General features: G+C 41.9%; 3 protein-coding genes across 8 annotated transcripts in view; 1 reads left to right on the top strand and 2 right to left on the bottom strand.

The window, feature by feature from the left end:
- The window catches only part of LOC109856688 (WD repeat-containing protein 26), a 6,696-nt gene extending 5,984 nt beyond the window's left edge, over positions 1-712 (bottom strand). Inside the window, exon 1 of the mRNA XM_020432248.1 lies at positions 633-712. The gene's annotated coding sequence lies outside the window, so the exon portion shown is untranslated. The remainder of the gene's footprint in view (positions 1-632) is intronic.
- A 90-nt stretch (positions 713-802) lies between these two features.
- The window catches only part of LOC109856687 (protein expanded-like), a 35,973-nt gene continuing 21,263 nt past the window's right edge, over positions 803-15,512 (top strand). The window contains exons 1-2 of one of the 5 annotated variants that reach the window (XM_020432242.1): positions 803-1,528; positions 9,944-9,994. The gene's annotated coding sequence lies outside the window, so the exon portion shown is untranslated. Of the gene's footprint in view, positions 1,529-3,008; positions 3,085-3,920; positions 3,954-9,660; positions 9,715-9,943; positions 9,995-15,512 lie in introns of those variants that run through there. The other 4 variants (XM_020432243.1, XM_020432244.1, XM_020432245.1 and 1 more) reach the window with 4 other exon arrangements.
- Positions 11,508-15,442, bottom strand: LOC109856689 (putative sodium-dependent multivitamin transporter). Of its 2 annotated transcripts, none has more exons than XM_020432249.1 (8): positions 15,182-15,442; positions 14,822-15,043; positions 14,109-14,449; positions 13,837-13,956; positions 12,981-13,295; positions 12,663-12,780; positions 12,229-12,500; positions 11,508-12,128 (listed from the first exon to the last, which is right to left on the bottom strand). In XM_020432249.1, exons 1-8 carry the CDS (start codon positions 15,290-15,292, stop codon positions 11,876-11,878), a joined length of 1,752 nt encoding a protein of 583 aa, XP_020287838.1. In that variant the 5' UTR covers positions 15,293-15,442; the 3' UTR covers positions 11,508-11,875. The 2 variants fall into 2 exon arrangements, with proteins under 2 accessions (XP_020287838.1, XP_020287840.1); XM_020432251.1 differs by having other exon boundaries at positions 14,822-15,067; positions 15,182-15,231.

The following is a 15,512-nucleotide window of genomic DNA, read 5'->3' as shown; positions in this document are numbered from 1 at the left end:
AATTTTCATGTGAATCGAAAATTAATGATATTTTTACCTTTCACAATTTTTATTCTAGAAGGAAAAAACATAATCAAAGAATAAGATCGAAGTTCACATGGAAAGATTCGTGTGATTAATGCTTCTAGTCTAGTAAGTATATTAAATCATTATATAAGTGAAAAACTTCTCAACTCACATAAATCTTTCTCGAAAGAGAATGTCAAACAAAATTATTATCACTAAAACAAATATAATGTGTTACTTTACTAAAATAAATTATAAAATATTTTGCAAGAGTGCGTTTTAGAAAAAAAACCTGATGAAACAAAATTCATTATATAAAACAGATATTTTTTTTAGTTAGAATTTCACACACTTATCTTTGAATTAAAATACAAGATGAATTTTATTCAATTGCGATACCAAAGTAATTCAGCTATTTTTGTTAATACGTTATGTAATATATATAGAAAATGTTTTTCTCTTTACAGTTTAAAATGTAAGATTTTTTTACAATGGCACTAATTCTGAATATTATTTCTGAATTCCATCTTTTTTTTAATCGCCACGCCGTGTTGGGAGTAATATACATTTATCACGTTCTTTCTTTTTTTTTACCGATTTTCAACATAATATACGCGAGATATTACCGCGCCTCTTGATCGATGTCGGGTCATCACGCCTGATTCAATCGTAAATTCTTGAGACCGGGATGACTTTGACTCTGACTCTCTTCCCAGAGCATACCACGCGTACGGCCAAGGTGATTATTCGTGGCTGGAGCTTGGGTGCCGGGGGAGTCGGAGACGAAGAGCCTGATGGTGGAGCCGGCGTGTGCCTCCAGTCAGTCAGTCAGTCACTCGCCGGCCGCCGGTGTAGAGTGTTGTGATTGCACATTTCGTCGTGCACATTTCACGCTTTTGTATGTTGGCCAGAACTCTCGCCTCACAGCATTCCTTCGTTTACAGTGGAGTAACACACCGTTCGTGACGCCGCCGAAGGAAACGTCGCCGTCTTCGGGACGTCGACGTAATTAGTTAAGCGGACAAAAAGGAGCCACGGAGAAGCTGTTCTTCTCCGCCGCGTCGTCTCGTTATTTTTTTTACATTCCCGATCCGGCATTCCGCGCTCCGCGAAATATCTTTGGCCAGATCGCTACGGCTCTCGCGCAGATTATTCGCGGAGTTCAGACAACGTGCGAGAAGACGACAGCAGCCGCGAAAAAGAGCGCGGCGGCTGCTGCGGTGGACGCGCAACGAGAGACAGGCGAGAGTTCGCCGGGGTTTTTCTTCCTTTTTTTTTAAGACGCAAACGTGCGAAGAAGGATATGTGCTCTGTGCTCTGTGCGTCATAATACAATACGAATACATATCTCGTCTACGCGAGTGTTTACCTTTGACGACCACCTGTTGCGCGGTTAACCCGCGCACGTCCCACCTTGTGTCACGTTGGATTAACCGGATTACGCGCGCCGCCCGGGATGCCCTTCGCGTGAAGATAAATCATCGACCGTGGACACGCTGCGAAGACGCTGCAAGAAGGAAAGGTAAGGAGAGACCCCACGCGCGCTCGCTCGCTCGCGTTCCTCGGTTTTCGGTTCGAGCGAACGGCGCCTCGATTCGTGTGTAAACGCTACAGCATAACATTGACACTAATTCGCGCGCGACTCGTCTCGCGAGCTTGGGCTATTAATGAGACGAACGAAACACACACGCGGATTTCGCGCTTTCGCGCGCAACTGATTCCCGGGCATGTATGGCGCAGCGCGCTATGGCGACGCGATGTCGCGAGAACCGCGCACAAGCAGCGAACATTCAGTCGAATCCCCCACGTGGAGCATGCAAATTGACTTTAGTAGATCTGTGATAATATTTTACGTAAGCTCTCATTAACTCGATTGGAATGCGTCGATGAATATTAGAGTTGCAGTTTTTTTTGTTTTGTTTTTTACATATTTCATGGTTAACGTTGATTGATGTCACTCGTCTTGTCATACTTCGTCATTGAGATAAAAATTATTATATAAACAAGTGATTATGAATCGTTAATTTATTCAAAAGAGCGATCACTCCAAAACAAATAATTAATTCACCGAACTGTGCGAGTTATTCTTGTAAGATCGAGGTCAGTAATTCACACTTTCTTGCACAATTGTGGCTTTAAATTTCAAGATGTTGGTCATATTTTCTGGACATGGTTTTGGCGCGTCAGTGAAACAAACAAATTTTCTATATTCTATCGGAGAAGAAAAGGAATACGAAGAGGGAAATTTAAATATCAAAAAACGAATCTCTCTCTCTCTCTCTCTCTCTCTCTCTCTCTTTCTTTCATTCAGTCTTTTTCTTTCAATCTTGACAATGTGACATCAACGAGTGTTTTTTTTTGTCGCTTTTTCAACGAAAAGAAGAAATATCGCTGAAAACGAGATTTTTTAAATAAATCCGTAACGTGTTGCGCGCGATAGTATCCGAAATAAATAACCGAACTGAATAATCGACACGAAATAGCACGCAAAAGAATCGGTCCTGTTAAGAAACACCGTCACCCGCCATTGTGAATTAGATATGGCTCTGATCGAGATTCCATTTGAAAGAGAGCGTGAGATTTTCGCCATTTCGAGATATCGAGAGTCGCCCTTTGAGAAACGATCTAATCGATCGTTCGTTCTCCCTCGAGCTCGAGAGATTCTTCAAGGATAACAAAACGCTAAAGAGAGAGCTCGCAATTGGACACCGGTGTAATATTTTCCTCAGACTTCTCTGCGGGACTTCGCGAAAACTCTAATACTCTCGAGACACTCGACGGTCATAACGTGCGAAGAGCGTCTGATTGAAAAATACCGAATGACCCTATAAATCTTGAGCAGGTCAAGGCATTTTTTACGTCGGAAAAAGCGCGCTCGAAACCACTGTGTGTGACACCACGTCGTCGAATGGAACACGAAGCAGCCACGCGGTGTGGCGGGATAAGAAGGCGAGCGTACCGAAGCAGCGCGGCGGCGGCGTGGCAGAACGATGAAGGGGAGATTGTAGGAGATTGCAAGGGCCCCGTGAACGGTGAGGAGGGGCCGAGAGAGGAAGGGTCAGCCCGGAAGATAGAAGGGTGAGGGGGGGAGCGCGGGGTGTACGCGAGAGCGCACATTCCACAGTAAACGCGCATGCGCATGCTTGCACGCTCGCGACTCGCACGTTTGCTACTAACTGCTCACGGTATATCCACATATTCTCTCAATTGCGCGTTGTCCAACTGAGGTTTGCGAGGAATGTTGCGTAAGAATATATAAGACTCTTTTCACGTAATACACTCGGCGTGTGTCTCAACACTCGTTTCTTAAAATACTTTCGTATCTTCGTATCCGCAATCTGCATTCCATCGCTGATAAGTTCTAATGTACAAGTCGGACATTGCGATTATTTTTTTTTTTTTTTTTTTTTGCGATTACTGTTTCGAGTGTAACAACGATAATGTAAAAACTGAAGCTTTTTTTTAACGCTTAGAACGCTTGCAATTACTGATCTGGAGTGTAAAATTAATTTGATAAGAAGTATAACGCACACAATTTATATGTTTTTAATTTATTTCACTTATACTTTATCTAGATAAGTAAATTTCTCTTTACTTTTAATTTTATAAATGATTTTTTTTGAAAAAATATGTTGAAAAATATTCAGTTTTGCCATTCGGAATCACGTGCGAAGAGTTACCGACGCGAGTTCACACCGGTTTCAGGTGCGTGTGCAAAACCAGATATGTACGTTTGGCATTTGTATAAGAAGTCGACGTATCTTATGGAAATCGCGTTGAACATGTATATATACGCGACGGAAAACGCGCGCGCGCGTTGTTCTCTACGCTATTGTACCGCGCGAGCGCGCATATAGGATCGCGGCGCGCGGGCGCAGCGTAACAGTACAGAAACGCCTGATTGTAGGCGCTGAACGGTTTTCCAGTGCTGACGCTGTCTATCGGTGGTATGCCGCGCTGAATGTTAATATACGAGAGAGAGAGAGAGAGAGAGAAAGAGAGAAACGGGTAGACCCTCCCACAGTGTCGGGTATAACGTGTGTGTCGCCCAGTCATTGTGCACGTTCCAAAATCTGCATCACCGCCCGCACGAAGAAATAAAGAATCGCGAAGAGTACAAAGCACCTTCGCGCGCGTAAAAATTGCAATAATAATTGCAAATGGTACGGCATTATGTTTTATAAAATTTAAAAAGTAACACATATATGATTAATTAATTTGGCTGCGTTCAATACACGTATCTCACCGTGTTTTGTTGCGAACCTCTGAGAAATTGATTTACATTGTAAAACAACCGAGAATTGTGAATTCAAACTTCTTTGCGAAACAGGAATCGTAGCAGAAATTCTTTGCCTATAAGTCACACATAATGAATTTAATCTTCTCCCAAGAAATCTCTCGTAAGCTTTGTGTATGCTAATGATTTTCCTGATAGCTGAATACATCTGGCAAAATATAACTTCGTTTTTATGTCATTTCTACTATTGTGCCGATATTACGAGAGCTTGTATTGCGCAACGCATCAGATTTGTAATATTAATGTGATGCTATTTCTTTTTTCTGTGAACACAAGGTTTTTACTGATGAAGTTATTTATCTTCTCGACGCTAAAAATATTATGAGAAAAAAGATCGTAAATCTATTATTTGATAAGAAAAACATTGTTTTACACAAAAATTAATAATTCGCAAATTTGTCATCTTTTTTTTTTTTTTCAATTACGTTGCGTATAGTATCTGAAAGAATTTTAGTTATTTAGATTGCCGTAATTGTCACGCTACATTTTAAACACACAGTTCGGAGCTCTCAGTCACCGGAGACGTGAAAAATGCGGAAGATGTAAATTGCGTGCGCGCAAACGCGGCTCTGAAAGGATTAAATTCGCAGAAATGCGGCGTGGTATTCGGTTCAGAAATCTGGTTCCGGTGTGCAGCCGGAGGAACAGAAAAGAGTCCTCCTTCTCCTCTCCTCCTTTTTCTCTCTCTCGGTCTCTCCTCGCATCTCACCACGGCAAAAATATTTTCGACTACGTGACCTAACATCCACGATATCTCAAGTTATTACCCTTCACGTGTTACCTGCCAAGCACGAACTGCTTTTGTATATGTCTCACGCACTTGGGTCCGACGTGTGTCGTGTGTGTTTGTTCTGCGTAAATATAGCCGGTGCAAAATACCTTTCGAGGCTGAGCTGGAGGCCGCTGCGGCGGGCAAATAATACTTGGGCATTTGTCGCTTCATAGAAACCGACGACGTGGCACGGTGACCGATGCGCGGTATATAAACGCAATGAAAGTATTTTTTCGATGAAGGTAACGCGCGATGTATGACACACAATACATAAGGCAAAAACAATTTGCCAGAAGAATGCAAAGAAGACAAAGTTTAATCGATTGAAACGATCGAATTGTCAAATGTGTGTGTTTTATGTTTCATGTGTAAATAAAAGCGCGTACTAAATCATGTTTATCTAATTAAGTGTATTATAAAATCACAACTTTCATGTTCTTTTGGAAAAGAAAGTTTGTGAAAAATTGACCTTTTTTTTTTTTTATTGCATTTATCTGAAACGAATGAAAAAAATGAGTGAAAAAACAAAAAGCAGATTAGATGTGCACGCGCGTTTCTGCGAAATTACGTTATTTCTCTTTTATTTCTTCTCTCTTTCTTTATCGATTTCTCGTTGCGATCTCAGTGGTTTGCCCTGCAACCACTGAGATCGCAGTTGTACATACGTACATACATATGTATATGTATATATATATATATATGTAAGATTTTCTACAAAACTTATAAATATTTAAGGATTGTGCCGCGAGGGATGATTATAATTCCTGGGAGTTGCCGAAGCCGCTCTTCGGAGTGCCGGAGGAATGCCAAAAGATGGCTAAGATAAAGCGAATCATTTCTCGCTTCTCGGTCTATATCTCTTCTCGGGGTCCCGGAGATTAGTATCTACAGCCAGAACGACAGATGGTGTTCGGTAGCTTCACGATCCTGCCTCTATATAAAGTCCGGGGGCAGCAATCCTTCTCCTCTTCTTTTTCTTTCTTCCTTATCTCTTCCTTTTCTTCTTCTTCTTCTTCTTCTTCTTCTTCTTCTTCTTCTTCTTCTTCTTCTTCTTCTTCTTATCGCCCGCGTTACCGCGCCCTTTCCTTTCCTCAACGCGCGCGTCGTTTTTCTAACTCCCCGTACGCGCTCGCGTGAAACCCGAGCGCACCTTGTTTTTTTTAAATTAAATTATCGATATGTCACGTCCCATGGAGATAAAAATTAACTCAAACCACTTACTAAAACTGTCATCGTTTGTAATCTTGTCTCGCGCCGGAAAAATAATAGCTGGAATCTTTTTTTTTTTTTTCTTTTTTTCCTAAATCCACATGATCGAAGAAGAAGTCCGGAACTTGGATCAGCATTCCGCTATTTGGACGGTTTGGCGGCGAATCTTGCGAAATGCGAAACCGCGCGCTGAATCATTATTTTCTAAAAAGTATAATTCACAAAAAAAATATTCAACTTTCTTGTACAAGTACGTTAAATAAGAAAAATGTTCTGTCTAAGTGTGCGCCGGACTTTTAACTGCTCGTGCGACGTTTCAATTTATACGACGACTGCAAACAATGCGAATATGATCTCCGTGTAATTTCCTTTCCGAGTATAAAGGAGTAGTATAATTACAGAGATTTCACAGAGATGTAATGTATACTTTTTTTTACGATCGCATTATGTATAACAGACTGGAAAATGGCGGGAAAAACCGCATTACGTAAAATCTTCATGAGTAAACCGCGAAGAATGACGCGAATAACGAGACAACGCTGATAACATAATTGACAAGTAATAAATATACTTCTATACGAATCAATCAAGTAAGCTAACTAAACATTATCTCGAATCACACACACACACACGGTCAAGCACGTGCGAATAAAAACCGCATTGCTGGTTTCTTCAAAAAGATCATAAGCTCACAAGCGGCTATTTTTTCTCCTCTCTCTCTCTCTCTCTCTCTCTCTCTCTCTCTCTTCTCTCTCTACTAGGGGTAATATCTTACTTACTTAATTCCGACGTGAATATACACGCAGTATGCAGTATGTACGAGTGGAATGCAGCCTCCAAAGTGGGCTGCTCTTGGCTATCGGTGTGCATCGTGGAATCCGGCTACCTGGTGAAAGTACCACCACCTTCATCGGGCGCTCTACGCGCATCCGAGCGAGTGTGTATGTGTGTGTGTACGTGTGTGTATATATATGTATACATGTATATATATATATATGTACATATATATAAACACGTATATGTGTGCCAGCGTGAGGTAAGACGCTATTGGGATAACGCGGGGATATATAAAGTGTCAATGCACTCTATTGTGTCATCTGTCACGGGCCGTGTGTGAGATAACGCCGTTTCGTGTAATCCCCATTCAAGAATCGACGGCGTATCCACATTTTTGAACGACGCATCACCGCGCGCGTGCGCAACACGCGTTCTGATGCAACACGCGCTCGAGCGATTAGGCTTGTTGAAATATACTCCGGTGTAATTCCTACACAATGACAAACACTGATGAGATATTAATTCAGTGACACATCGATTACGTCGGGTCGTTTTTTTTCAATGACGCTTTTAGAATTGCTAAAGAAAACAAATATGTTCTATGTAGAAAAGTAAATAACAGAAGCAAGGATTTTTCAGACTCAACGCGCGTTTTTTTTTAACTCTAATTGTTCTCCTCAAGAATATTTACACTTTATCGTGAATTCTGAAGAAGAAGCTCACGAGTTCTTTCAAAATGCGCCTAGATTGTTTAAACAATGTTACAAAACTGATTCAATATTTTTCCTCTGAATAATTCATTGTTGCACGTGCGTACTGATGTTAAAAATTTGTCAAAGAAATTTCACAATTTTTATTTTACGAACTTACACATCGCGCGGAGTTACGACAACTGTCACGAAAGCATTTTGAATAATAATCAAGCGCGACGACGATAGTTTTTAATAACAAGCAAACGCGTCGAGAAGGAAAAAGGATTGATATTTTTTCTTTTCTCTCCTTTTTTTTTTTTAAATCGGACATTCCTAATCGGTGTATCCGAATAATTTGCGCTAATTTCATCAACGATAAGTCTGAAAGAGCGCGCGTCAAGCGCGTCAGCAGGTTTTGCGAAAGCGAGGCGAAGCGAGAGGAGAGCGAGACGGGCATTTCTCTTCGAGCGAGTATTCCAGGTTAATTTTACCGAGCCCTAAGGTGCGCATGCGAAGGACCAGGCGAAGGATAAGGCTAGCGGGGCTCATCGGTTGGACGCTGCTCGAAGCGGACGAAGGACGCCCGCATTCCACGCCGCAACCTGGTATAATACGAAGAATTGGCCGTACAGAAGGAGGAAGCGAGAGATAAAATGGAGAGAAAGAGAGAGAGAGAGAAGGAGCGAGGCCGAGAGTAAGAGGAGGAAGAAGAACGGAACGAGGGAAAGAGAGAGATATATATAAAGGAAACAAGATAAAAAGGTAAAGAGAGAGAGAGAGAACGAGATAAAAATTGAGGAAGATGGAAGTCAAAGCGAACGGAAAAAGAACGAAAAAGAAAGAGAGAGAGAGGAAGAGATCACAGAATGAAAAAAACAAAAAATGAAAATTCAAGAGGAAGAAAGAGGAAAAAGACGAAACTGGAAGCAGCTGTGCGAAGAGGAATCACCGGTGGTATCTATACCTCTGTTCCTTTCCTTCCCTTCGTTTTCTAATCATCTTCCCTCATCTCTTATCCTTGCTCGTTCTTTTCTCCTTTTCTTCTTCCGTTCTCTTCTTCGCGTTCCTTCGTCTCTCTCTCTCTCTCTCTCTCTCTCTCTCTCTCTCTCGTTTCGCGATCGTGCCGCGTGCCGCGTGCCGCATGCCTCCAACGGAAGTAAACCGGCGCGCACGTTACTCCACACGAGTATCTCACGAGTGTATTGCCGCATGTAACAGTGTGCGCTCGCGCGTAACTGGGATTCCTCCTTTCGTGAAGTTGCCTGTGCCGCGCCGCCAGCTGCAACTGCAGTGTGCGCCGCACATCGGAGTAGGTTATCGTCGTGGTTGGCTTTCACCGGTATATCGCTGCGGCACGCCGCGTGTGCAAGAGCAATGACGAGGAAAACAGAATCAAAAAGCGCCACGATCATCGCGCGTATCAATAGAAGAAGCGGTCTTCACGATTGATACAAAGCGATTTCCCCGTTGAAACGAAAAAATAAGTGAAAAATAAAATAGATTTTTGCTGAATTTTATTAGGATTCAGAAAAAATCTGTATATTGAAATTAATTTCTCGTCAGGAGAGACAATTACATTTTCTTGAGTCATCAAAAATCCAACGTTCGTTGAATATAAACAAAATGTCACGATATTGCTGTTCTTTTTATCGAATTTTTTGGCCAACGAAAAAGCGCGCATGCGACACAGGACAGTCGAACGAACCGGTCAAGGATGGACAAAGGTGGGTTGCCGTATTTTCGTGGCTGTTCGGCTCTAAGCAAAGGCGCACCTTGATGGGATTATAATGTGAATATAATGACAAGCTCCCGAGCTACGCAACTTGTATGGACCCACTTCTTCGGTTTCGCCTGGACCGCGCGCGATGACCGTGCATTTAACCCGCATCGTCCAGTTCTCGCTCCCTGAAAGCTTGAATCAATCCCTCTATCTAAGCCGAGAGGTCTCCCAAAATATAAGCGTAAGAATAAAACGACGAGGAGTTTTCTCGATGATCGTATCGCTTGAAAATCGCATTCCCGCGTGATATTTCTTGAAAAAAAGAGATCATTTTTTCCCCTCTCTTTTTCTTCCTCTTTCTGTTTTGTTTCTTTCTGCAATACTTTTTAACGTGTACAAAATGTGCATCTCTCGAAAATGCAATTAATACAGTCGAAATAATTTAGAATTGATTTTTTCGCGTGTTACAGGTGGATTCAGTAAAATCGTTGGCGGAGGATTTAGAGGGCGGAGGAATCTAGGTAAATTTACTTACCTTTTTTATCAAACTCTTTTTCAATAATTATTCTCTTTGAAGCAGCGCAGCTCAGTATATTTAAAGGAAAGTATATTTTTTGGAAAGCCGAAAAGTATTTATCTGGAATTTATGTTTAATTATTCACAAACGTGATAAACAAATGAATTTATATGTCATCAGTCAGTATCAATGACTCGCATTGGCCTTAAAATATTCTCAATAAATTTTACAATCGCTCTACGCGTGCAAATAAATTTAATCGTTGCACATAAGAAGCGAGGTATTTCTATCAAATGTAAAAAAAAAAATTTTCAACAATATACATACATATTTATACATATTTTATCTTCTTTTTCTTTTCCAATTTATGATCTTATTTCCCAATATTATTTAATATTATCTTCCATGCTGCATCTATCTTGCGCATTGCAGAACTCAGTTTTCTCGTATCGCTTAAATACGTATGTGTGTACATACGGTCGCACATTTGTACACGCGCACGTGACAATCAATGAAATGCAAATACGTCAAATATACTCGTTCCGTACTCGCTCTAATTGCGAAGTTGAGCGCTTAAATGCAGCAGGTGTGCGCAGTATATCTACTTTGAACAAATAAACTAAACTAACTACACTATATAGATAATATTAAATTGCAGACTTATATTTGAAAAAAAAAAAAAAAAATGAAAGGTGCTGTGGGAATGCATTGCACGCGCGTATTCCGTTGCTTCCATTTAAGCGACGCCTATATGCGCCGGGGAGAGATTTGTTTCTCGCGCGAAGAATTCATGGCATTATAATGAGAACGTGCGAGCGTTGCGGCGACGCGATACCGCAACTCGGTAATTTCGTTTAATTACCGGAGAACGTTAGAAGATCTACAATATCGCGTGTATCCTTTATGTAGCTTCGCTTGCGTCGCACGATTCCGACTGGTTTTTTTTTTAATACGCGAGATTGAAAAAAAGTCTCGAGAGCGATTCAATAATTATAGTGCAACTGTTGTAACAATGTGACAGTCGATTTCTAATATTTCAAGATACGTTGTTTTGGTACAGAGGTTGCAAAATCTTCTAAAACACAAATTCCGTTCTGTAATATATTTCACGACCTGTTTTATTTATTTATTTATTTTTTTAGTTTATTTTGGATTTAAAATTATAATCACGTGAGAGGAACTGAAAACTGGATTGGGAATTGAATTTTCGACGACGTTATTTCCTTACGTAAGATCTGCATGACGCGCGGGTCGTTGCTTTACGCTCGCTGTGTGTCACCGTGTGGTGCGCGCGCGCGCACACACCAGACTGGCAACATTCCATCGTGATTTGCGAACGTTTCGGTAAAGCGTACAGCACACGTTCGTGGGTTCCGGCGCGGTGTTTGTGTCGCATATACGTCGCCGCCGCGACGCTCTCAGCTGACATTCCGCTCACATTAGCGGAGAGAGATAGAGAACTTGTATTTCTAATTGTGAGACACAAAAATATTTTAAACCAACACAAATATTAAAGGCTCACGAGAAGCTCAGACTTCGAATAAGAATAACGCTGAATTATACACAAGTTTTTTATTCGAAGATATCGAATGCTTGATTTTTAACATAAATACGCAAAATATTCGCTGTAATTAAAAAATGTGAAAAACAGTATTTCAAAAACTATCTATAAAAACTACTTTGTCCAGTCGAATCTGGAACTCTCTGCTTTTTGCGCAAAAAAAAAGTTTTATTTAAGCTTACTTTACATAAATAAAAAAATATGTAATTATATATATGTACACACATTTTAAGAAAATTCTGTATAATTTATATATTATACAGCTTTATCACACTTGTTAATTGGAGATATTCGTCTGCGTTAGAGACGGTGTCTGTATAGCTTCTAATATCTATCTTTATTAAACGTTATCGTATTGCGAAATTCGAGTTCTTCTTTTTGTGTTTTCTGCATCAACTTCGCCACAATCGGACTGAACAAACTGGGATCGTGTTCTGTTGAGTCCTTCTCATTACCGATACATCTCGCGACCGAACTAGTGATCCATCCCGCGATCAGCGCAACAAGAAATCCCAGCGGACCGTACCACATGTAGGAAATGCGATAAAGATAGAAGTAGGACTCGTTCTCCTCCGACCTGTAATTATTTATTAAAAAAAAAAAAAAAGTCGAAATCGAAGAATTCATCGGCTGACAAAAAAAAAAGCATTAATAACAAGCGGCTGATTTTTACTCACTGATACTCGTAACGCGAGGTCGAATGAATTAACGATTCATCGCCTACTACGTGATACTCAATAACGGTGTCGTTGAATCCACAACCGTCGGTCCTGACTCCCAGACGTGGAATCGGCGCCTTCGGCTGACCGAATCCTATCCACAGAGAAAACACGAGGCTGAGAACGAAACCCGCGATCGCTCCTTTCTGATTGCACGACGGAACGAACATACCGAGCGTGTACAAGCCCAGCATAGGTCCGCCAACGACATTGAAGATCGTCAGGGCTGCCTGAAAGCAGATATCTCGTTACACAAAAGCATATCGAAAGATTGACAATTCTCAAACGAACGCGAGATCAATTTTTTTCCCGGCAGCAAAAAACTTTCGCAAACAATATAAGTGCAAACTTTCAAAGTCCTTTCGAGTTCAAAGGAAAAAAAATATTCGCACCTGCAACAAACCGCCGAGATATTGCGCCAGAAAAGCGACCGCCACACACGTCAGTCCGACTGCGAAGGTCAAAATTTTTCCGATGACTATCAACGTCTTCTTGGACAGTTCTTTCTTTCTGCAATCAAATGTTGTTCACTTTTTTTGCGTCGCGCATTCCGCAAAAATATTAAAATCGAAGTAACACATTTTTGTCGCGAGATTCGAGGAATTCGCATTGCCGCGATACTCCCGAACGATTCTCCCGTATACCTTGCATTTGTGTGAGAGCGCGCCCGTGTGCATTTTTACGATTCCTCACGCTTTTACGAGTCTTACCTTACACGGCAGAGAGGCCTGATGTAATCTTCAAGGATAACAGCGGCGAGGGAATTGTGCGTGGCCGAGACGGTGCTGAGTCCGGCGCTGAAAATCCCGGCTATGAAGAGTCCGGGCAGACCGGGATACCTGGACAACGTGTTCATCACGTAAAAAGGCATCAATTGGTCGGTCGAAGTGATCCTGCCTTCCTTGAGCGGATCGCAATCGTGATATTTCGCATACATCGCCAGTCCGGAGAAACACAGTGTGAGCGACATGAACGACGCCATTGGCCAGCTCCACCATAACGCGCGCTGAGCGGATTTTAGATTTCTAATAAAATCGAAATTAGTATAGTGCAGCAAAACGTAAAACGGTGATGTAGAAAGTGTCTGTCTCAACGCAACTGATCCAATTAGCATTATGCAAATTAAATATTTGAATGTTAGCTTCGACGATTGAAAAAAAAAAAAAAACAGATAAGACTGATGACGAAACACTGTTGACAATGAGACAGCGGATAATTTTTCAACAAGACATTTATATATTCCAGACGTCTCGATTGTTTACTTCTGATCGTCTTCAGTCAAATCGCAAATATAAAAAAAAAAAAAAAAAAAAACAAAAATACATGAAATCTGTAATTGAATGATAACGTGTAGAAAAAATATATTGACCACATGCGAAGTCACTAGATGCACTAGTTCAAGTGCGTCATCAACGTTGTGTAAAAATAAAATAAAACTGTAATTGATTTCTTTATCGATCGTCACCAATAATGTGTGATCTCATTATTGGTGCGAATTGTCGAGTCGTTTTTTTTTTTTTTCGACTCGATTGACACGCGACCGATCGGAAATCAAGCTCGCTTTACCTCACGGTCAGCATTCTCTGAATCTGCACCTGATTAACGCCGTATAAGGACAGGTACGTGAAGAAACCGCCGATTGTCAAGCTCCACCACGTGTGTCGTACAGTCGGATCCGGAGAGACGCTGCGGGCATAGTGTGCAAAAACCTGAACTAAATGAACGAAACGTCGTTTGACAACGATTCGGTGTCTATTTTTATTCGCCTTGCTCTTTCGCGGGATCGTTATTTCGGATAAGGGAGGGGGGGGGCGACCTCGCTTTAATCGGATAATTACTTATCGAATTCTAATCTGGATCCGTTGCGAGCGATTTGCCAGATTGCGTCGAGGCCGCCGGTGTCGACGGCCGCGGTGACGATAACCATGACGACCGCGATCAGCATCAGCAGACCCTGAAACACGTCGGTGACGAGGACCGCCTTGATGCCGCCGATCGTCGAGTAGAATGTACAGACCAACCCGATGAGCATCACGCTCACGTTCTTCGTGATATCGGTGGTGGCTTCTAGGGCGAGAGCGGGCGCGTACAACACCACGCCGGTGTAGAGAAGCAGCTGGAGCAAAAAGGCGAGACTGGCTACTAATCTGGCGACCGTGCCGAAACGCCTCTGCAGATACTGCAACAGTTACAAGCCAAATTGATATCCCGATTGGGAGCTCTGATTTTATTGCAACGTTTCATTACCGTTATATCCAAAAAAAATCTCTTCTCCTCTCCCTCCCGAGACTGGTCCTGTTACAACCGACAAACGAACAAACATTTCAATGATATTTGCGTTCCTGCGTATTTGCTTGTTAGCGAGCGAATTTCTCGCGAAACGTTTTCCCTTCGTTTTGCTTTTTCTCGTTATCTTCTTGTTTTTGTGGTTCTTTTTTTCTTATCCAGAAGTTCCAGATTCTTCTCGACAAGACCGATCTCGGGATGGGGTTGCCCCGCGCACGCGATAGAGTTAATTACTCGACTCGTTGGCTTCGTTTTGGTTTCTTACCTCGAAACTGCTCGTAGCGCCGAGATTGAAAAACACCGGTAAATAAAGGTAGGCCGCGAACGGCGTGGCGATGCCGTAAGAGATGTTGATCACCGAGTACTGCGTGCCGTAAACGTAATTCTCGGAGCTCACTCCTAGCAGACTGACCGCCGACAAATACGAAACCATCAGACCGATCGCAACAGGGATCATTCGCATCGATTTGTTCGCCATGAAATATTCCTGCGGACGATTGCTCGGTCAGAGCTCGAAATCGAACGACAAACAAGTCGTGGTGTAATATCGAAAGTTATTAAAATGTAACACACCGCAGAAGCACGTAACGTCGTATAAACAGCATGATATGTAGGATCTAATTACCTCGGTCGATTTCTGCCGGCCACTAGTGAACGAATAGTACAGACCGACGCCGGAACTGATCAACATTAATACACCAATAACCGCGTAATCTGCCGCAACTAATGTGGCCATGATGTGTTTGTCGTAAAATTTATTCCTCTCACATTACTGACAACACTTGTACGCTATAAACTTGGCGTACGATCGTTAAATGATCGATCAGCTGATTGTGGAGTATCCCCTTGAAGATGTGTGTGTGTGTGTGTGTGTGTGTGTGTGTGTGTGTGTGTGTGTGTGTGTGGTGTTATCACAGTTAGAAAGAAAATAATAAACGCGTTTACGCGGATTTTTT

The sequence above is a fragment of the Pseudomyrmex gracilis genome, unplaced genomic scaffold, assembly GCF_002006095.1.
Source record: "Pseudomyrmex gracilis isolate BER0280 unplaced genomic scaffold, ASM200609v1 scaffold_130, whole genome shotgun sequence".
In the NCBI taxonomy this organism is placed as follows: domain Eukaryota; kingdom Metazoa; phylum Arthropoda; class Insecta; order Hymenoptera; family Formicidae; genus Pseudomyrmex; species Pseudomyrmex gracilis.
Note: the sequence above shows the minus strand (reverse complement) of the source record. Positions and strands in the feature narration are given on the sequence as shown.